Here is a 22508-nt window from a genome sequence, read left to right on the forward strand (position 1 = left end):
ACCCCTAGGCCCCGGCCTTTTTCCTGAAATGATTATTGGAGGTTTTGAACACAGGAGTGCTGTGCACTGGCTTGGGTTTCAGAGCAATTCTTGCTGTTGCATTGTAGGCCAGTCTGTAGATGAGCAAGGTGGAAGCAGGAAGACCAGATCATGGAAGGATAGCCAGTCCGAGGTGGTAGTGACAGAGGTGGGCGGTGGGTCTAACATGTTTACAGTTTGTTCCGTCTGACACAACCAGTGTCCTGAGACGAGGTGTTCAGAAACTGAGTTACGTTTCCTTATGCTCGATGGGACAGACCTATTTCATCAACCCAAGTTTAAGTCTCTTTATATAAACTTTTTTTTTTTTTAATGTTTATGTTTTGTTTTGAGAGAGAGAGTGCAAGCAGGGGAGGGACAGAGAGAGGGAGACACAGAATCTGAAGCAGGCTCCAGGCTCTGAGCTGTCAGCACAGAGCCCGAAGCAGGGCTCAAACCCATGAACCATGAGATCATGACCTGAGCTGAAGTCCCATGCTTAACTGACTGTGAACCACCCAGCCGCCCCTAAACATTTTTAGATAATAAAATTTGTCCTGTCTTCAGGCAGAAAGAATTTCACATGGTAAGTGAAAATACAGGATCTCCTGACATAGGCTGAAAGTACATGCTTTTGGGCCAATGACTTCTTTTGACAGTTTAGTCCTTTCCTCAGTAATAAATCTTTGTGAATAATTTGAACCACTCCCACCCCCTACATACACACACGGAGACATACTGGGCATTTCAGAGTCTAGCCTAAGTTTTTATGTTTCCCCCCTCTCAGAGGTGGCTGTGGACTCTTCCAGGTATCTTTTAGACCAACAGGGTCTTGTACCATCAGGATTGTTGTGTTAAAACCGCACCAGAGGGGAATCACGATCTTTGTGGTCTTAAAATTTTAAATCTTATTTTCTTTTCTTGTAGGAATCACCAAAATCAAGAGAGATATTGTATTTGCTGCCAGCCTCTACTTGTAAAAAGAGCCAGCGAAATGAATGTGGGATTTTAAAGTTTTCACCACCTGATTACAGCTGACTACATACAAATGCTTACACAAGTATTGATTTGGTTCTTTCATCTCAAGGCAGTCGTTCAAACATTTTAATACGTATTATGTTTAAATCAGGCATCATGCTAAGAAAGCATACATTACATACACATTTGTACATAAGCATTACATTTTTTTAATAAAAAAATGTACAGGTGGGCATTGTTTTAGTGAAAGGCTTAAAGTTTTTTAAATGAATTCAGAGCTATTAGATAACCACTGTGTTAAAGGGAACTATATACACACAGGTAAAGTGGGCATCCAAGAGGTATAGCAGCAGCAGTCCCTTAAAGGCTTGTACACCATGAAGAAAACGCATCCTCTTGCCTTCTGGTTGCAATCATTTTCCTTTAGAAAGCGGGCCAGCTTGATCTGAGCACTCTGCTACCTTCAAGGTTGGTGATTGTTCCTATAGTGATTGCTTGCGGTTGGTGTTTCATGCAGAGTTGTATGAGAGTCCTCCTCTTTCCTTTCTTTAAAAGGAGAATTTCTCTCCCTGAAGAAATCTGATACATACACTACCTATAGAGAACAAATTCTACTTAGAATGGGACAAAAGTATTTAATGATGTAATTTAATTTTAAAAACCATATACATAGTTGTAACAGTTTGCAAAAAATAAATATAACCAAAAGGCGTATGTTAAAGGGTACAGAAAATTAGTGACCAACAGGAAGTTTTAATGTTAAAGGAAATTCTTCTAAAATTCGGAGTTGCTTAGTTAGGTCTTAAGTACAGCTTTACTCTGTTAGCACTTAAGGTATTCTTCAGTTCATACAAAAAAAACCCAAAACACCGTAGGCATAGCCTTTTACAAAACTACATGTAGTAGTAAGTTTTTATAACTTTTAGGAAAAGCAGCATAGTTTATTATCTGCTGTCTATCCTAACATGACTTAGTAACATTGGTGTTCTTAGTAAAAATTACTAAGCCACAGTATCTTCCTTTGTATAGTTTTTTTCAATAGCACATGTTTTCTACTTATTTATCCCAGTGTTTATCAGTATCAACAACATATAGGCTGCCGTCCTGTATACTTACAACTAAAATTGCCACCAGAGCTCCTTGAATGAGTCCAGTTAGTACATCACTCCAATGGTGCTTGTAGTCAGAAACTCGAGAAAGACCCACATAAATGGATACAGCAACAAGACCAAATTGCAGTGTGGGGCGTAAGAGTCTTGCCCAGTCTCCCTTCATCCTGGCTTGAAGGTAAAGCTAATAGAAAAGATAAGAATAAAGAGTTTAACATACCAACTAGAAACTTTAGTATCACCACACCCCTAAAGTGTTGGTGTTTGAAATGATTAATAGTCATTAAATGTTAATAGTCATTACCATTAATAACCACTGAATAATCAGAGTATAAATTATATATGGAATAGGGCTTTAGGCAAGCATTCTTATGCTCATTAACACCTGAAAAGTTAATCTTTTTAAAAACCAAAACAGGGGCGCCTGGGTGGCTCAGTCTGTTAAGTCTGACTTCAGCTCAGGTCATGATCTTGTGGTTCATGAGTTCAGGCCCCCATCAGGCTTTGTTGCTGACAGCTCAGAGCCTGGAGCCTGCTTTGGATTCTGTGTCTCCCTCTCTGTGCCCCTCCCCTGTTCACGCTCTGTCTCTCTCAAAAATAAACATTTAAAAAGTTTTTTTTTAATTTTTTTTTTCAACGTTTATTTATTTTTTGGGGGGGACAGAGAGAGACAGAGCATGAACGGGGGAAGGGCAGAGAGAGAGGGAGACACAGAATCGGAAACAGGCTCCAGGCTCCGAGCCATCAGCCCAGAGCCCGTCGCGGGGCTCGAACTCACAGACCGCGAGATCGTGACCTGGCTGAAGTCGGACGCTTAACCGACTGCGCCACCCAGGCGCCCCTAAAAAGTTTGTTTTTAAAAAAGCAAAACAAAAAGTGCTCAAGAAACTTGACTTTTAGAAGAGTTTATTACTGTATCTAGACTACTTTTGAAATTGTAAAAAAGACAATTGTTGACAGTGCCTCTTCCTGTGTTTTGTGTTATAATTGTGATTAAGAGGCAACTGTTATCATTAGTTCCAAGTCTTGGGATAAACTGCTAGCATTCTGAACACAAGGTTGTCCTTATTCTGGGCCAACCTACTAAGTTTTCTGCCCTGTTTATCTAGGGACTAAGTTTAATTCATTCAAACAGTTTACTTGACAGTTCCACAATCCTCAGATTACTTTAAAGGATAACGAAGAATAAATAATCTGTATTTATAATACAGTAATCTGCCTAAATAAGTACAGGTTCTCTGATCTAACAATGAAATACATTTTCTAATTAGCACCTATACACCCTTTTAGTTCCATGACTTTACACTAATCAGGTGAGAATTTCCCCTCTTCTCTGTCAGCCTGCCTTTGACTTTGGGTGCATCCCTAAAGACTTGACCCCCTTTAAGCAAATCTGGTCTCTTTTTTTGAAAAAAAATTTTTGCCTTATTTCTATCTAGTAAGAATATGCCTTCAAAGTATATTTCAAAAATTCTGTTTGTGATTCATACACTTAATCAAATGCATTCCTCAGAAAACAATGTATGTTGGCTGTGTGCATTGGCACTGCCTATTTGAAATACACAATCCATTCCCAGCTCTTTGACCACTGCTGTGAGCATTCAGTTCTCAGCAGCTGGCAAAGACTCAGAGGTTATCTAATTTTATCAAGTTTTTTACATGGTTATACAACATGGTTGTAAAAGAACATGAGTTGTTCAACTGAATTGCACTCATTAGCTGGTTTAAAGTCCTACTGGCTTTCTGCAGAGCCCTTCCTTTCCTTTTTTGTTTGTTGTTGAAGCTATAAAAACATAAATAGTAAGAGGCTTGTCTCAACATTCTGGAGTTGAGAAGAAAGTCAGTTCTGGTTGAATCAAAGTTTGCATCTGGCAGCTGAAGCCAATTTGGCGACACAAACATGCCAGTTAGAGTCCCCTCACTAGTTCTACCTTAATTGGAATTTTTTTTTTTCATTTTCAGGATAACAGTACCTTGAGTGAGGCTGAAGCCAGGTTTGGATATTACTGCCTAAAAGTGCAGCTGTCCCTATTCTGGTTATTTAGTTGCCTCTGCCTTTTCATATAATTGTTAAAGGCATCGGTTCTGCAGACTAAAAACATATACCTATGAGTTATAAATCCTTCTATGAATGTATCTTAGGGAGACCTGCACCTGTCTCTGCTAAGGACATAGCAAGAAAAAACAATACCAACTCTAAAATGGAACTTCCACTTAGTCCTATGTTGTGCTTTCAATTCAAAGGAAACTCAGGGCGCTGAAGGTCCTTCCTCACTTAGGATTCTAAAATCTTCAAACAGTATTTTCCTTCCAAAGACCCTGACTTTAACACAAGGTTCAATATACTTCAGATGAAACCTTTACCCCTTTAAGTTTTCCCCTTACATATCTACCCAAGTATAGGTGTTACCCCCATCTCTGGGGATCCAAAGATTACTTCATCCTAAGGGGGTACTAGGGATCCTCCCCCCCCCCCCCCACCCCATTGTGGTTATATACCTAACTTTGCCCTCCCTCTAGGCTCTGGCTCCTCTGATGACTAATGGCTGTGGCATGTATACAGGCTGTGGTCAGAACAGTGGTCATAGCTCTGGGTGAGGTTGGCTAATTGTGCTTTGTATTTGCCTGCTCTGTGTTTCCCTGAGTCCAAGATACTCAAGGGAGCTCTGGGAAGGTCAGGCATCACTTAACCTATAGCCCTGTTCATCTCCATGAAAAATCTTCCATTTCAGTAGACCTCCAGGGGTAAATACTGAGTTTCTTGGACTTTGGATCACTTGCCAAGTCTAGACTTTGACAACTCCCCACCCATGTTGCCACACAGCTTCACCATATCTTCCTGGTGGCTCCATGTCCAAAGCCTTTCTCAGGTTCTGCAGTACAGATCTCTTAAGCTCCTACCCTCTGAAGGCACTAGACATTTGAGTTCTACCACTCATCTAACTGCTTCCCAACATCATTACCTATTGGCTATTGTTTCCTTTTGCATTCTTTGACTTTGTGGGTTTATAACCTTTTATTCTGTTGCTTGTCCTTTAAGAGGAAAGAAAACAGCATATGCTCCTTTAAAAAGTTTCTGTCAAGGAAAGAATATGTTCCTAACTGCCTTAGAGAAACAATGTCTGAAGCTCTCACCACTGTCCTACTAGTCCTAGATATAGGGACAGAGCTCATGGATTAATGCCACAGCTGATAATAAGAAGGCTCTATAAGTCCCTGCCTTTGCAAACTCCATTCTTACCCCCAGTCCCCACACATACCTATGCCAATCATATAGGCACTAAAACACATTCAAGGGTCGCCTGTCTGGCTCAGTTTGTTAAGCATCCAACTCTGTTTCAGCTCAGGTCATGATCTCACAGTTCATGAGTTCTAGCCCTGCATGGGATTCTCTGTCTCCCTCTCTCTGCCCCTTCCCTGCTCAAAATCAACATTTAAACAACACACACACACACACATTGGTGGAAGGAAGTCCATTCCTTATCTTGGAAAACTCAGAAGAACTACAGAACTCTAATCCAACATTGTGTACAGTCCTGACAGACTCTCTGGCAATTTTACAAATTCCCCTCCGGGGCGGGGGGGGGGGGGGGGGGCGGGGGCACTGTCTTCCCACAACACAGTTGAAGGGGGAAGGGGAAGCCCCATTTGAACCACACAGCTCTGCCTTTACTTTTGAGAGGACACTGAAGATGACCCATGACACGCCTGACCCAGACATCTGCTGCACTGTATTCTCCCTCTGGAATTTACACTGGAAGGATGAAAGGGTTCTCTTTTTTGTTAGAAGAGTAGAAAGGATACCTAAAAGGATACAGGATAGGCTACTTGCAAACTCAGCTTATAAGGATGTAAAAGCTATGGTTCAGCAATGACAGCAAGCCAGTGAGTAAATGGATCAGAATGGCAGCCACACTGAAAAGCCAGGCGACCAGTGAGACTGAGCAAGTTCAGTTCCGTTCCTGGTGGGAGGCTAGTTCTGGACTGTGTTATGTCTTTACTATCAACCTTTTTTTTTCTCTGGGAGATCGAAGTGAGTCAGTTGCTTACATACAACCAAAAGATAAAAAAGCCAATTACCAGCCACCCCTGTGTGTTTAACCAAAATCTCATTTTAATTTGGATTCTGACTCAAATGATAAAATTTCACTTTTTAAATAGGTAAGTTTCAATTTGAAAAGGAAAACCATGTTTATACACATGGGTTCAAATAGCAAGAAAACCCATGAAAACAAACATATTAAATGTCCACTGAAGTGGACAGTGAAAGAGTCCATTAAATGTCCATTGAAAGAGAAGTCTGGCACTAAGCACAGGATTTACTTCCATGACTTCTTTCTACATACACTATAAGGTGTGAGCCTCTACCATAAGCCAAATAGTTATCTACCATCTCCTTCAGTCTCCTCTGGCCCATTCTGATTCTTCTCTGAGAGTGGTGCAGTTTGGCCTCACCTGGCCAATGAGTATTTAGGTCAGCTGGTGGGAGATGGGGTCCTGCAGAATGAGAGAGATTCTAAGCCTCTGGATCCCTCCTGATCCTAAACATCCAACTTTCTGGTGAAGGAAGCTCCAAAGTGGAAAGTTCACTACTAGAAATATGAGAAAGGGTAGAAAAGGCCAAACCTTTTCTACCTGAAAGACATAACCTGCAGCTGGTGTAGTTGGTCAAGGAAGTACTCCCCAGAATCAAAGACAACAGTCGTGTTTGTTGAAGGAACACCTGAGCCTACCACTAGGGTCACCCCTGCTGTCACATCGAGGAAAAGGCAGGAGGCATGTGGGTTTCCATAAGGCACAAACAGCATAAAGAAGTACTTATAGGAAAAGCAAAGATCTATCCTACACTTAACTAACCTTTACACTGCTCCCTGCCCCCATTTTCATCTATTGAAAAAGGCAGGATAGACCTATATACCACAGGAGGACTTGGAGCGGAAATCAACCTCAGGGCTCAAAAGGAAACCAGTGAGGCCTATCTCTATTCCTCCCTGTCTGCAGCAGGGGAACTATTATTTGAACCTGACCACACTGTGTTAGAGCACATCAGGTACAACCACTGATTGTACATAGGCCAGTATGTAGGGTTAAATGTCCAGCATCTTTTTTTTTTTTTTAAGTGTCCTCTCTTAGTACTCGGCAATCAAAAAAGAATGAAATCTTGCCATTTGCAGCTATGTGGATGGAACTGGAGGGTATCGTGCTAAGTGAAATTAGACAAAAATCATATGACTTCACTCATACGTGGACTTTAAGATAAAACAGATGAACATAAGGGAAGGGAAACAAAAATAATATAAAAACCAAAGGGAACAAAACAGACGAGACTTATAAATACGGAGAACAAACTGAGGGTTACAGGAGGGGTTGTGGGAGGGGGGATGGGCTAAAGGGGTAAGGGGCACTAAGGGATCTACTCCTGAAATCATTTTTGCACTAATGATGCTAATTTGGATGTAAATTTTAAAAAATAAAAAAATTAAAAAAGTGTCCACTCTTAACAAAAAACCTATTGAACATGGGATGGAAATAAGTTACTATGCCCAGTATTTTTTAAAAGAAATAAGGGCTTCTTAGTGGAGATCTTACTAGAGACTCATAAAGGCAATTTCTTATTCCTTAAGGCAACAAGGACAGAGGAATCGATATGCTCAATATAACCAGATATTTAAACCCAGAGAGGATTGTAGGAAGACACTCTACCATTCAGGCAGCAAATGCTTCCCTGACAAGTGCAGAGAGGTCTTCCTCCTAATCCAGAGAGAACCCAACACTGAATCTCTATGAAGAACCTCATGATAGTTTTATAGAGCACATGAAGACCTGGTCAAAATAAATAGGAGTTTTCAATGTACAGGGCCACAATGGAACAAAATTAGAAGGTACACGTTTTTCTTTTTTTTTTTTGTAAAAATTATTATATATACATCTTTTTTGAATAAGGAAATTCAATGTCTGTTGACGCAACTTTGGTATTCTTTGATTATTTTATTATCCCCAAAGGGTAGAATATAGCCTTTTTTTGCCTAAAATTTCTAAAAAAAAATATTAGCTTCTATTAAACTAACTATTCTATTAAAACAGATTGCTATTTTAAAATCTGATTGCTAATCAAAATATTTTTTGAAGCTGATTTATTTTGCCTTTCCTTGATCCTGTAACACTTAACTGCAAATGCTGTTGTCTCACAAGAGTTTCTTAACCTATTCTTAAAATGAGAGGGTTATTTTTTTTTTTCCTTTTTTCAATTTTAGAGTCGGTAGGCCAGCTTGCAAGCTATGAATGGTTTTCACATTCGGGGTGCCTGGGTGGCTCACTAGGTTGAGCATCTGACTTCTGATTTTGGTTCAGGTCGTGATCTCCCGAATCAGGATCGAGCCCCGCAGCAGCGAGAATGCAGAGCCTGCTGGCAATTGTCTCTTTCGCTCTCTGTCCCTCCCCCACTTGTGATCATACTCTCTACATAAACAACTGAACATTTTTAAAGAATAGTTTCCCCATTTTAAATTTTTTTTTTTTTTCAACGTTTATTTATTTTTGGGACAGAGAGAGACAGAGCATGAATGGGGGAGGGGCAGAGAGAGAGGGAGACACAGAATCGGAAACAGGCTCCAGGCTCTGAGCCATCAGCCCAGAGCCTGACGCGGGGCTCGAACTCACGGACCGCGAGATCGTGACCTGGCTGAAGTCGTACGCTTAACCGACTGCGCCACCCAGGCGCAGTTTCCCCATTTTAAAGGACTTTTTAAAAGAGGAATATGCAACTGAGATTGCATGTGGCCCACAAAGCCTATGATCTGACCTCTTACTGAAATCTTCTGCCGACTCCTGGACTAGACCAAAAGCAGCATGTTCAACACAAAGAGATATTCCTTGCTCTACTTATTTGAAATACAGCTTCTAAGTCTAAGCCAGGCAATATATTGTTCCACCTACATTTGATGACAGAACTGGCCAGGAGAACACCCTAAGACTGACCTCTGTTTAGTCTTCTCTAGGCTTCAATTTCACCATCTTTAGGATTCACAGAGTTCCTAAATTTAGATGTAGAATCCCATGTTACAATTAAGATCCATGTAGTTCCTGGGCTCTGTTCACTTGCCCAATGCTCAGCATTAATTCACAACTTGGAAAACATCTTCATGAAATATCACTAGGTAATACATGGTGAGTGAGAGGTAAGGGGTTGTACAAATCTTAAGGAAATCAAAGAGCCAGATTCAGACAAGTGGGCAACACTATCCAAACACAGCAGGTGGGGGTGGTGAGACCCAGACACAAGCCTTTCTGTGGCAGGGAAGGGGGTCTAGCTGAAGCACCTACACTAAGGTACTTGGGCCCCCACTATGGTAATTTATACAGGAATTTCATAAAAGACAGTGACATAAACAATCTGAGATTTCAGGCTCAATAGTACAGTGCTGGGAGAATTTTTTAGTGCATTCCTTTAGTATATTCCAATACATTCCATTTATATATATGGACTGAAAAAAGAACAGTCTCATAACATGGTTCTTTCCTGGATAGTCAAGTAAATTTGGAATCTTTGGCATTCAGCCTAGTTCAACAGACATCACTAAACACAGAAACTAGCTATGTGCAAAGAAGCCAGGCCATATGCTCCTGCCAGCCTAGGTGGTTTTCATGGGTGCTGACTGGCACTGTGTGAAGTGCAGGGCTGGGCTGCCTGCCAGAGGTGAACAACAATGGTCAGGAATATCTTCTCTTAAGATACTTCTTCAAGTAGAAGTTAATTTCTGGGTGTCAGGATTTCCTGACAAATTTTGACTATCAAAAGCCATCCTCAGAATTTAAATGACTGTACATCTCCACCCAAATCTGGGACTGGCCCATGATGCCAAGATGCCTAGGGAAACAAGATGAGTCATTGCCTAAGGAATTGGCAGAGGAGGTGGAGTGGTTAAATGTTGTATATAAATGTGAAAGCTGGAAAGCGGGAGCCATCTGTGTGTTCAGGGGCTGAAATAAAAGCTTGGGCCTACATCCACATCAAGTAAATATTTCCACTGCTTAGAGTCAGTGAAATGCAGTGCACGACTGCTCTGGCCAACTTTCTTCTCCAGAAAGGCCTTGGTCTCTGAGAAACATATTTATTGGAACTTTTCATTATAACTTTATATCTAATAGCTCATACCCAATTACCAAACTACAGTGTCGGTAATTTTCCCTCTGCTTATAGCCATAACTTGCCTCCTCATATGCTCCTGGGTGTCCACAGAGCAGGCTTACCACTGAGGCCCTCTAAATAATCATTTTGTCTTCTGTACATTAGTTTTATATTTTACAGAAGAGCCCTCAGTAAAAGTTTATATCTGACTGAATATACATCTATTTTGAGAAGGGTCAAAGGAGCAAAGATGAACAGTAAACTATAGGATATGGACGCTGATACATCTAAGAATATACTTTACAATTAAAAACAGGTGGTAAAAGATGTATGTCATCACCTGACCTTCAAAATAATTGGACTAGGGTTAAGATCAAGCAGAGAATCAGCAAACCAAGGGAACCTGATTAATAAGAGACCAGTAGAGAGCTTACAGACCTTAATAGCCTCCCAAGGCCCCTACTTCTCCATTTATAAAAAGGGTGGCAACCATCCCTCTTCTACTTCATGAGGATTACTAGAGTCAACAATTAAAGTAGTATCAACGCAAATCATCTGTATCAACCTCAGATTCTTTTTTTTTTCTTTTTTACATTTTATTTATTTAGTTTAAATTTATTTATGTATTTCCTTAGTATTTATTTTTTCAAGTTTTTATTTAATCTTTTTTTAATTTTCTAAGTTAATTTATTTTTATTTTTATTTTTTTTTCAACGTTTATTTATTTTTGGGACAGAGAGAGACAGAGCATGAACGGGGGAGGGGCAGAGAGAGGGAGACACAGAATCGGAAACAGGCTCCAGGCTCTGAGCCATCAGCCCAGAGCCTGACGCGGGGCTCGAACTCACGGACCGCGAGATCATGACCTGGCTGAAGTCGGACGCTTAACCGACTGCGCCACCCAGGCGCCCCTAAGTTAATTTATTTTTGAGAGGGAGAAGCAGAAAGGGGGAGAGAGAGAGAATCCCAAGAAGGCTCTGCACAGTCAGAACCCACGACGAACTACACTGTTCGAACCCAGCAACCCTGAGATTGTGACCTGAGCTGAAATCAAGAGTGGGGCGCCCAACCAACTGGAGCACCCAGGTGCAGATTATTAAGTCTCTCTCCTTAAACACTGAAAAGATACTGATACATGCAGATGAAGGACCTAACAAAGCTCAAAACCTACCCTGGTGAGGTCGGCTGTGGGCACACAAATCACATTCAAACGTTCAAAAGCCATCAGTGTAGTCACAAACTTGTGCTTTGGGAAGATTTCTCAGGCTACTAATGGCTCTAGCCTTCATCGCCCCCTGTCTCTATGCCCTATTTAAAAAGAAAAATATACAGTGGCTCCTTTTAGAAAGAATGCTAACTTTTCCTAGTAAGATAAATGAACAGAGGATATTGGAATAGTACTTCTTGTTACTCTCTTCAAACAAGTCACATTCCTCATGGCACGTTTTCAGAAACATTTGGGTGTGTGTTTTCAAAAAGAAGCCCTAAATTCTGCTGAATTAGTACCCTGTTGCTTCCTCACAAAATTAAATTAACCTAAGACAAAAGACTTAAAATCCAGAAATGCTGAAGAAGCCAAAATTAGTTCTACTGAAATGGTTGTGAAATTGTGGGTTTGAATTTTATATAACACACACATCTGTAATTTTTATATTCTTCTGACTTTTCAAATTTGGTTTTTCCAATAAAAGCAGGATTCTGGTAAAAATTGATTTTAAAATCTCTCTAAATGAGACCAAATTAACTCCCAGCAGTCTACTCTTAATATTATATATATCATGGACTTATATGTAAGCATTAAATACTTCTATAGCACTTAATGTGACCAAGGGGGAGAAAAAATTTACATAGAACACAACTATATAAAAGTCCATTCATAAGACTAAAAGTTACAGCTGATCCTTTAGGGTGAAGATCTTCTCCCCCTCTCTTAAGAGTTTTTCTAACAAATTTTGTTGAAAATTTGTTGGAACTTTGTTGGAATTTATTGGAAATTTGTTCTTAACTTTATATAAAGAGAGATAGAGACAGAGACAGACGGAAACTGGGAACATTATAAAAAATAAGTCAACTGAATTGACCTTTAAAGACTCCTTGTAGGGGCACCTGGGTTGCTCAGTCTGTTGAGAGCCCAACTCTTGATTTCAGCTCCAGTTATGATCCCAGGGTAGTGGGATTGAGCCCTACTTAAGATTCTTTCTCTCTCCCTCTGCCACTCTCCCCTGCTCCTGCTCTCTCTCTCTCTCTCAAATCATACATACATACATACATATTCCTTGTATATGCCCTAAAGCTGGGTCTTCCTAAAGCTACTCTGGATACACATTTGTCTCTAGATATGAAGAATGTAGATGCAAATATTTTCTAACTCTTCACCGTCAGCTTTGTATACTGCAGGTGCAAATGGCCATGCTGCTTTCTGGACTAGCAATTAGAAGTGGACCTGAAAACCGTATACATGAAAAGCTCCTGAAGCAGCAACTGCCTCTCCCAGAAGCCGAAACCTTTCTAGTCCCGTGGAAAGCCATCAATGAAATACTTCAGAAGGTGAAAGGAAAATAAAACCTACTCAAAAAGAAGCAACAACTGCCATCACATCAGCTAATCAAAACTCAACTCCTAAACCCAGCAGCCGCCAGGAGGAAAGAGGCCAGGCTGCTGCACCCTCCTGCCAAGCACAGGGGGCCAGGGCTCCCAGTTAGGGTAAGGTTATCACAGCAGCGGTCAACTTCGCCTGGTATTTCAGATCAGTGACCTGCTGTGATTACACAGAAGGTGTTGCTACGTTCCAGGAAATATGTCCCAAAGGGAGGGCACACATCAACCAATTCTTAGCACCAGGTTTACAGATTTGATGATAAGGTTTCTACCGCTGTCAGGAAAAACCTACTTCAACAGTGAAGACTCCCTACAGTCCTGAAGGTTCTCAATTTGCAACCTGCTCCCTAATTGTGTCCGTTTGCTACCTTTAAATGAAGGACAAAAATACTTCTGAACAGTTGTAACTGGCTTTGGCAGAAGCAGAGGCATCCATTCTCTCAACTGCGGCCAGCAATGGAGCACAGCTGATGAGATGCCAGGGGTGGCCACACAGGAGAGGACACCCAGGCTGAACACATGAATTGTATGCGGTACATAATCCCCCATAAACAGAGTACTTACTGCCACGAACAGCATGCAGTACATGGAAAATGAAGAGTGGCCCGAGTAAAAAGACAATCTAGAAGAGAAAGAAGAGAAATGTCAATTTTCCTTGCTAGAGGCAGATAACAGTCTTGCTATCCTAAATCTTACGCCATAATAAGTACATCTCTTTCCCCTCACCTTAGAAATCAGATGAGTGGGGAACAGGGACAGTTAGGACAGAAACATTGTAGTCTTGAGGGACGGGGTGTCTTATTACTGAGACTTCCAGGGCAGAGACAAACATTTCTCAATTAATACCTGACAAGCCATAACTAGTATAAATGGTCTGACTTCATGACATATAAACTTAACTGACCATGATTTAAGTTTTATTTTCTACTTGCAGAGTTTGTCCCTGAGTACTAGTAATACCTCCTTTGGAACACTCAGAAGTTGACTACCTTTTCAAAAATAAAATCACTTTTAAAAAATTAAAAGTGGCATTTTAGCATTTTAAACAGGCACACATCTTGCCTTAGAATTCCCACCAAAGTGCTTTTGTTTGACATATATTTTAAAATTATACACTGACAGTCCTGTACCAGATGAATCCTCTTTCAATATTATATTCTGTAAACATGTGAATATTTACCACCTAAAAATGACAGAATGCTTGCAAAACTTAATTTTATGGCGCTTTTTGAAAAGGGGAAAGCTCACTAACATTCATGATCTAAGTTCTGCTTACATAGTACTGGCCAGTGATGCAGAAAAGGCAAGCACACACATCTGACAAAGTAAAAGTACTCCATGCAAATGCAAAAGATGTATCAAGCAAATAATTAGGATGTTTTCCTACATAGAATAAGAAAACCAAGAAAGGCAGGCTTTTAAGTATTTTACTTATTACACCTTGCTTGATTCAAAAGGAATTTGGTTCCCTGGATTCAGCGAAGAGAATTTAAAACATCAGAATGTCAATCTGTATATGCAACTAAGGGTGGGTGGCAGAAGAGATTTCTTAAGCCTGTATTGGCGATGATCTACCAAGAATTATGATAGTCTTTTTCATAATCAGACACATCTCTAAGAAAATGAATATTCTCACTTCTTGTACCAGCTAGGAATTATGTGATTAAATCTGATAATTATTGTGAATTTAATCTATGTAAAACAAGAAAAATAAATTACTTTTAGCCTTACTATTTGGCTGTAGAGAACAGATCAATACAAATCCTTACTTTAAATCAGATAATTAGAGCAGAGTTCTGTACATTTTATGTTTCAGTAAGTTATACTGACGAACCTATAAGTAAATAAAAGCCAATTTCAAGGACTGTCAAATCCTATCAAGCCAACACAACCACGATCAAAGAAATGTTTTCAAAGCCAAGCAAGTTCAAAGTTTCACAAAGACTTCATGTTCAGAGTATTCACTGTACACTGTGCTACAAAGTCATAAATTCAAAAGTATGTGATAGTTTTAAAGAGTTCTGATTCAGTCAGATTTCGTTAGTTGAAAACAAAATGGTTTCGGTTTTTTATTCTAAGTGCATAAACAGACATTTTATTCAGTATAGAATCAGCCAAACAATAACCTGTGACTTCAACAAATGGATTAAAAGACACAAATAAGAACTCTATTTGACCTAAGCCTCTAAGTCTTCTTCACCCACAGTAAGTGATCAAATAGATCATGGTAATACGGACTTTTATTACCATTAAAAACAGAATAAAACACCAAAAAATAAAATTATTTTCATACTCCATATACATCTCTTTACTGGAATCTCTCGGAGATACAGGTCTTATGTCTGAAACTCACAAATGAACAAATAATTTTATAAGTAGTTTCACAAAATCTGAAAACTAGGAACACCTGGCTGGCTCAAGTCAGTACAGCAACAAGACCCTTGATCTCGGGACTGAGAGTTCAAGCCCCATGTGGCATGTAGAGATTACTTAAACATAAAATCTTTAAAAAATAGTAAAAATAAAATAAGATCTCAAATGTAGTGAAAATGCAGAATGTTTTCATCATAGTAACCTCACTGAAATGTTTAAGATTTTGGTCCTGGCCTCCAAACACCACCCTGTTCTTAGATTTCCACCAATCCTAGGCTACCTATCTGACTTCATTATAATTCCTCCAATGAATGTACACAGATAAATAACTACACCAGCTTTCCATCAAAGCTTAAGAAAGTCTTTTCAGAAAGAAAATTTACAGAAAAAAAATATATATATTCTGAAATGCAGCTATTTTCACTAGCTCAGGCATGGACTATATTAAACTGAGCGTGTAGACAAGTCTTGACAGTACAACTTACTGTGAATGGGATTCTATTCCAAATGCCAAACTTCAGATTTTCTCTCTCTTGGGAGAGCTCATTAAACTTGGCCTGAATCCCAAAGTCATAGCCTTATAGCCATCCACCCCTACTGTGTCTGTCAGCTCCCCCTCCTCAAGCCATCATTCTTCCATCTCAGTTTTCCAACATCTACATAAATGCTCAGCCTTATCAACTGGCAAACAGGCAAAAACAGCCAAATCCAACCTGTATCAGTCATCAGAAGCAAGCAACTCACATAAAGTGTTTCTTCATTTTTTACATGCATTTACGAAGTATTTTGGGGCTCATGAGGAGATTGAATCACAACCTCCTAAATCATCTCAATGTTCTTGCCCTCCCTCAGATTTTCCTCCTCCCACACCCCAAAGTTAAAAGGCACAAACCAATTATATCTTTAGCTATTCTCTTAGTTTGAAATGTCTACTTTGCATTCAACGTTGAATGATGGGTTTCCTGAATACAGAACTGTAAGTTAATGCTTTTTTTCTCATTACTTTGAGGGTATCATTAGACTATCTTCCGGTTTCTACTTCTCTATTAAAATAGAAGCTATCTGTCTGCCATTCCCTTCTGGGTTACCCGTCCTTTGAAACTGCCCCCAACCCCAGCACCTCCACACCAAAGTCTCCACTATTCTCCAGTCTCACAATCATATGTCTAGTAGGAATGTCTTCTTCTTTATCTGATTTAGTATTCGTTGGCTTCTCATTTGTATACTTCACCCAATGCTGAACAGGGTTCAGCCATCATACCTTTTCTTTGACTGTTATGTCTCCTCCATGCTCTTCTCTTTTTCTGAGATTCAACACGTTCAACATGTGACACATTTTCATCCTATCTCTCCGTATCTCTTAACCTTTCTTTTATACTTTTAATCTTGGTCTGTCTTCCATTTCAGCTCTGAGCCCTTTCACTGTGTCTAATGTGCTTAACCAGTCTATTTATTTACATTACTATGTATCATTTATAAAGGATCCCTTTGGTTCTTTTTCAAACCTATGGTCATTTTCCACTCTTTATCCTACATTATATTCTCAATCTCTTATTTATACACAGTAGACAAACTTATTTTATATTCCATATGGTAATTCTAATATCCACAGCCTTTGAGAGCTTCTGTAGTTTGTCTTATCTCCTGACTCTCAGCATAGTTTTCTTCTATGGATGTTCATTCTTATGAGCTCGTGTCCTTGGAACTCTATCTGTGGGGAATCGTAGAGGCCTTAGTTTAAAAAGAGTTCTTCCACAGATGTTTGTTCTCTCCTGATGGGTTCACTACCAATCCATTTTAAAATTCTTTTTTTTTTTTTAAAGCCACCTACATAGTATGAATTCTGGCCCCAGAACAGTGTGACTGTGGCCCTCTAGTTAAAATTCTGACAGCCCCCCCACCCCCCAGGAGGATGTGGCCCTTTGGGAGTCCTTAAATTATCCCAGAGTCTCCCCTCTGTCCACACTGCACTGGCCTCAGCCTTTATCTCTTGTGCCCCATGTTCAGAGCCCATCCAAACTCAGTCTAGGCTACCAGAAAGTGGCGCATAATTTCAGGGCACATATAAGGTTTACAGCATTAACAAATCCCAACCTCAGGAAAATTCCTTTACTTTCTCATAAGCATGGCTATTTATTAAAAAGATTTATTTATTTATGTTTATATATGTTTTAATACAGAATACATACCAACATATGCATATGTGGTGTAATATATTACCCAGCACATGTAAGTCTATCAGTAAGTATTTCTAATCCTCCATATGGCCAGAAATAGAGGCAGGCTTTTTTAAAACAATGAGGACTAATAAAATGTTATCTAGTATCAGCTACTTTACTAGGACACATATACTTTGGCAAAAAGAGTTTGTTTTTCATTACAAAGGGGTCAATGCTCATAAATGTTTCCAATTATTACTATTCCACCACTTCACTAGCTACTAGTACCTTCTATGTGCAGGTATTTAATACACAGTATTTCCACTCTATAAAAATCCCTATGGTGGGGGCTGTCAATCCTATTTTGTACATAGAGACCCTGAACCTCCCAGAGGTTCATTAACTGGCTCAAAAATCACATCACTTTGAGGCTTAAATCTGAGTCCTCACAACTCTTTCCCACTGTGCCATGATCCCACTCCTATGGAAGGCAGGGTAGACCCAGAGGCAGCACTGATCCTGCCATCTCCCGAGGGATCTGGGAGCAATCATTAGAAAGAACAGGAGTACAAGCTTACACGGGGCAACGTGTGTGAAGTTAAAATGTAAAGAAGAACTTAGATAATCTATGAAAAACCAAATATCAATGTGTAAATTATTTTAAGAGAATACTAATTTGTCCTTTGTCCACTCTAAAGGCCAAGTAAAAGGAAGTCAAACTGCAACATGAGGCATTTTCTCCAAATGTTATTTCCTGATTACAAAGTGTACACAATAGCAAATTAACTTGAAGGACATGATAAATTTCCCTTCTGCGGTAACCTTTAAACATAGAATGACCCTGTAATAAAGTTAAAACATGTCCCAAACAAATGCACAAAGGAACAGTTTCCCAAGTATTAGTACTATTTTATTTCAAAAGGATTTTTACAAGCAATAGCTGTGCTAAATGCTCAGGTAATGAGCTCTCAGGCTGTTATCTTTAAAAATCTCACATCTAAGATACCGGGGGAGTCAAGCAGGCAGTGAATGGGGAAAATGGGGACTCTCACAGTACACTGATGTGAGTGCACACTTTTTTTTTTTTTAATTTTTTTTTTTCAACGTTTATTTATTTTTGGGACAGAGAGAGACAGAGCATGAACGGGGGAGGGGCAGAGAGAGAGGGAGACACAGAATCAGAAACAGGCTCCAGGCTCTGAGCCATCAGCCCAGAGCCTGACGCGGGGCTCGAACTCACGGACCGCGAGGTCGTGACCTGGCTGAAGTCGGACGCTTAACCGACTGCGCCACCCAGGCGCCCCGAGTGCACACTTTTCAAAGGGTGATTTGACAATATCTATCTGTATGTAAACCCACCCTATTTTTCCACTCAGTAATTCCACTTGAGGGCATCTATGCCAGCAAAACATGCATGAGTGCAAAGATGTTTGCTGCAACACAGCTACACCAACTCGAAGACAATGGTTCTATCACTATTCTTCTGAATACTCTAAGTTAGCTAAAATGAATTAAATTAACTCTATGTGAACTGACAAATTATCTCCAAGGCACATTTTAAAATATGTCATTTATTTACACCATATAAAACATACACCTTCACATTTAATGTAACAATACACAGAAAAACAAGGACATACAAACTGTCATAGGGAAAGGAATCACATGGAGATTAAAAAAAATCTTTCCCAGGGGCACCTGGGTGGCTCAGTCGGTTGGGCGTCCGACTTTGGCTCGGGTCATGATCTCGCAGTTTGTGAGTTCGAGCCCCGTGTCAGGCTCTGTCAGGCTCAGAGCCTAGAGCCTGCTTCAGATTCTGTGTCTCTCCATCTCTCAGCCCCTCCCCTGCTCGTGCTCTGTGTCTGTCTCTTAATAATAAACATTAAAAAAAATTTTTTTTTAATCTTTCCCATTTTACAGTGATAATATTACTGTAATAATACAGTAATATTGTGTATACAGTAATACAGTAATACTGTAATAATACAGTAATATTACCAGACAATACAACCTGGTATTACAGGGATTATTTACATATACACACACACACACACACACAACACACATTTATATTTTTACATATATTTATATTTTATATATAAATACAAACAATGATAATCAAAATATCTGATATGCCTGCTTACACAATTCCTACAAACCTCTTCCACACCAAACACTCACGCATGCACCCAAACTCCTCTCCCCAAGCAGCAGTATCTGAGCACACGCACCGTGCCTTCACATTCACGCCCAGAGCCCAGCAGTGACCTGAGCCCTGGAAGCTTGTTCTCACATCTCTCAATGAAATGTCTTGACATTTATGTGTATTTTTAAATATCACAAGTGTTTCTAGAAACGTATCTGCACATAATTTCATACCACTGAAATTCAGCATATGAACTCTGGTTATTACAAGTAACAGAGCCAATAAACATGTGATTTTGATACATGTGTTTGGAAGGGGGGAAATTTTTTTTAAAAATCAGATTTCTAGAGATGTCTAGAAATACAAGAACCATAGGATATCTCTCCCCCAAAGGTTACAGAGACAAAGATGAAGGTAATAAATGGCAAAAGAATATAAGATGGTCCCAACCAAAATTAATTTAAGTAAAATACAGCAAAAATCAGGTAAATTCATCTTATTTGCTTGAACCAATCAGAGACTGAGAAATTATTTCACAGCAGCAAAAACTGTCATATATTTCTTGAGTTATTTTTTACAATGATTTTTACTATATTTCCATTTAAAGCTACAATGAATGTATATGGCATCAATTTTAACCAAGCCATATTATATTAAAGTGACATGCCTATCTGAAATAAAACAGATGTGAGTATCCTATTTTATTCATTAATATTAATGCATCAGCATCAAATACCACTTCATAGCCACTAACATCAATGAACCATATACCAAACAATCTAATTAATATCTGTAGATATCACATCATGAACCTTAAAGGAGAGAAACCAGCAGGACTGTGAGAAAGGAAAAAAGGGGAGAAAGCAGGACACAATTCGTATGTGTACAGGGTATTTTAAACTCTTGATTAAATAAACCAAGTGATGATTTAAAAAACCAACTGATGATTAAAAACAAATGATCATGTGTCTTCTGTTTATGGGAGACTCATATGGAAGGCAGGACCCTAAAAAGTACAAAGTTGCTGAGAACTCTGAGATAAAGTAAAACTGGGTGTGTCTTGAAAATCAGATGACTGGGGCATAAATGGTTCTACACTCTGAACAGGGAAACTCTGTGTCTCTGACAGATGAGCAGAGATTAGGTTGTGACAAAGGTTACTGACAGAAGGGTAAAACATACTTAAGTGCACTGACCAGGGGAAGAGAGGTCACAAGTTCCCCATGGCATGAGAGAAAAATTGATGACTTGGTGTACAAAGACTCCAAATCACCACAGTGGCACTACCTAAGACTTAAAAAGGAAACAAAGGGCAAATGGTAGATTAAACAGAGGACATAACTCTGAAGCATTCCTATGCCAGCAACTAGTAATGCTTTACCTACCTCCTACCCTCCCCCTCGCCTTTTTTTAAACACACTGAACAAAGAAGACTACCCTCACTAAAAAGTAGATTTAAGAGCGAGATAGATAGAAGGAAAAGCCAGTTCTAAATCAAGTGCTCGGGTGTTTTTTAAAGGGGAAGAATGCTAGCCAGAGACAAGACTGCGAGCAAGACCTCTACTTTCAAGCCTTTCCCAAAAAGAAAACCTGAAGGCCAGCAAAGCCTGTGACCACCTGGCTAGCACACTCCACTTCCCACCCTAATGCAGATCACAAAATCACCACTAACTCTTTGTCACTGGGCTCAGGAAGGATGAGGTGCATTGATGTGGATGTTGCCAGTAGCAAGAGAAAAGGGAAAAGCCCCCACAAATACAAAATTATTAGAGCCCAATAGGAAGCTGGCCAGACAGGTCACTCTCCGTTCCTTTCAGAACAGAGCAGGGGACATCGCACTAGAGCTCGTGTTACCAGAGGACTAGCAGAGTGCCACAGCACTTCTCACACAACCTTTCTACCCAACGGACAAAGCAGGAGAGTCACACTTCCTTTAGTATCTGAAGTTCTTCTGCATTAGAAGAAAACAAAGCTGAGGTCATACAATATTTAGGTATCCATGTTAGTACATTTAGATTAGAACTGAGTGGAGGAAAGCTGAATATTTTTTACAAGTATAAAAACAAAACCACACCCACCTTACTCTCCTGCTTCAGGTCTTTCACTTGCACAAACTGCTGATTTAGAGTAACAGACTCTTCCTGAGCCCACCAACTACTGTGGAACCATCATCATCTGCTACCCAACTACTTACAATTCCCAATATACACCATGTTTCATGGTCTCTGTGTTTCTTCATCACTGTGCCTGGAATGAGCCTCCCAACTTTGATAATTACTTCACAAGAGTCAATTCAGCCACTATTTCCTCCAAGAAACCTTTCTTCAGCAGCTAGGCTGAAGTTATCTCCCTTTCTTCAAAAAGGAAAGAGATGTCTATCATCAGTGAACACATCTATCCCTGAATCCACCTTCTACAGTAAATCATCTGTTGTAGTACTTTCTTCCTCCATTCCACCCAAAGCTGGGTAGGGACAGGACAAGACTTATAAATAGGAATATCTGGGTTTTTTATTTTAATTATCACAGATGTTCATTAGAAAAATTCAGAAGGTACAGCAAATCAAAAGAAAAACTGCTGATAAATTCCCAACCTCCCTGAGATCCCATCTTTTTTCCTTATTTTTTTAAATTATTATTTATTTGAGACAGAGTGTATGCGACAATGGGGGGGAGGGGGAGAGAGAGAGAGAGAGAGAGAGAGAATGAATCTTAAGCAGGCTCCACATTCAGTGTGGAGCCCAATGCGTGGCTCCATCTCACGACCATGGGATCATGACCTGAGCTGAAATCAAGAGTCGGATGCTCAACTGACTGGGCCACCCAGGTGCACCGAAGATCCCATCTTACTACATGTTGTAGCCCTAACACCCAGTACTGTTACATCAACCATAAATTATAAAGTATGTGCTCAATACATTTTTTAAGCTAAAACTGAATCTAATGTCTTGATGATAAATGGATTTTTATGTAGTTATGCCAGAAAATATAAAATTCTTA

At 39.7% G+C, this 22508-nt stretch overlaps 2 protein-coding genes across 3 annotated transcripts in view; one reads left to right on the forward strand and one right to left on the reverse strand.

The window, feature by feature from the left end:
- The window catches only part of MTREX (Mtr4 exosome RNA helicase), a 110541-nt gene extending 109460 nt beyond the window's left edge, over positions 1-1081 (forward strand). Inside the window, exon 27 of the mRNA XM_047854282.1 lies at positions 946-1081. Within this exon, the coding sequence (XP_047710238.1) occupies positions 946-998 (53 nt within the window). The 3' untranslated portion in view covers positions 999-1081. The remainder of the gene's footprint in view (positions 1-945) is intronic.
- Positions 1082-1185: 104 nt separating this feature from the next.
- Positions 1186-22508, reverse strand: part of PLPP1 (phospholipid phosphatase 1) — a 91207-nt gene continuing 69884 nt past the window's right edge. For both annotated transcript variants that reach the window (XM_047855029.1, XM_047855113.1), the window contains exons 4-6: positions 13396-13453; positions 2113-2289; positions 1186-1591 (exon numbers count right to left, since the gene is read on the reverse strand). In XM_047855029.1, coding sequence (XP_047710985.1) covers positions 1460-1591; positions 2113-2289; positions 13396-13453 — 367 coding nt within the window. In that variant the 3' untranslated portion in view covers positions 1186-1459. The remainder of the gene's footprint in view (positions 1592-2112; positions 2290-13395; positions 13454-22508) is intronic.

Source organism: Prionailurus viverrinus, chromosome A1 (assembly GCF_022837055.1).
Source record: "Prionailurus viverrinus isolate Anna chromosome A1, UM_Priviv_1.0, whole genome shotgun sequence".
In the NCBI taxonomy this organism is placed as follows: Eukaryota; Metazoa; Chordata; class Mammalia; order Carnivora; family Felidae; genus Prionailurus; species Prionailurus viverrinus.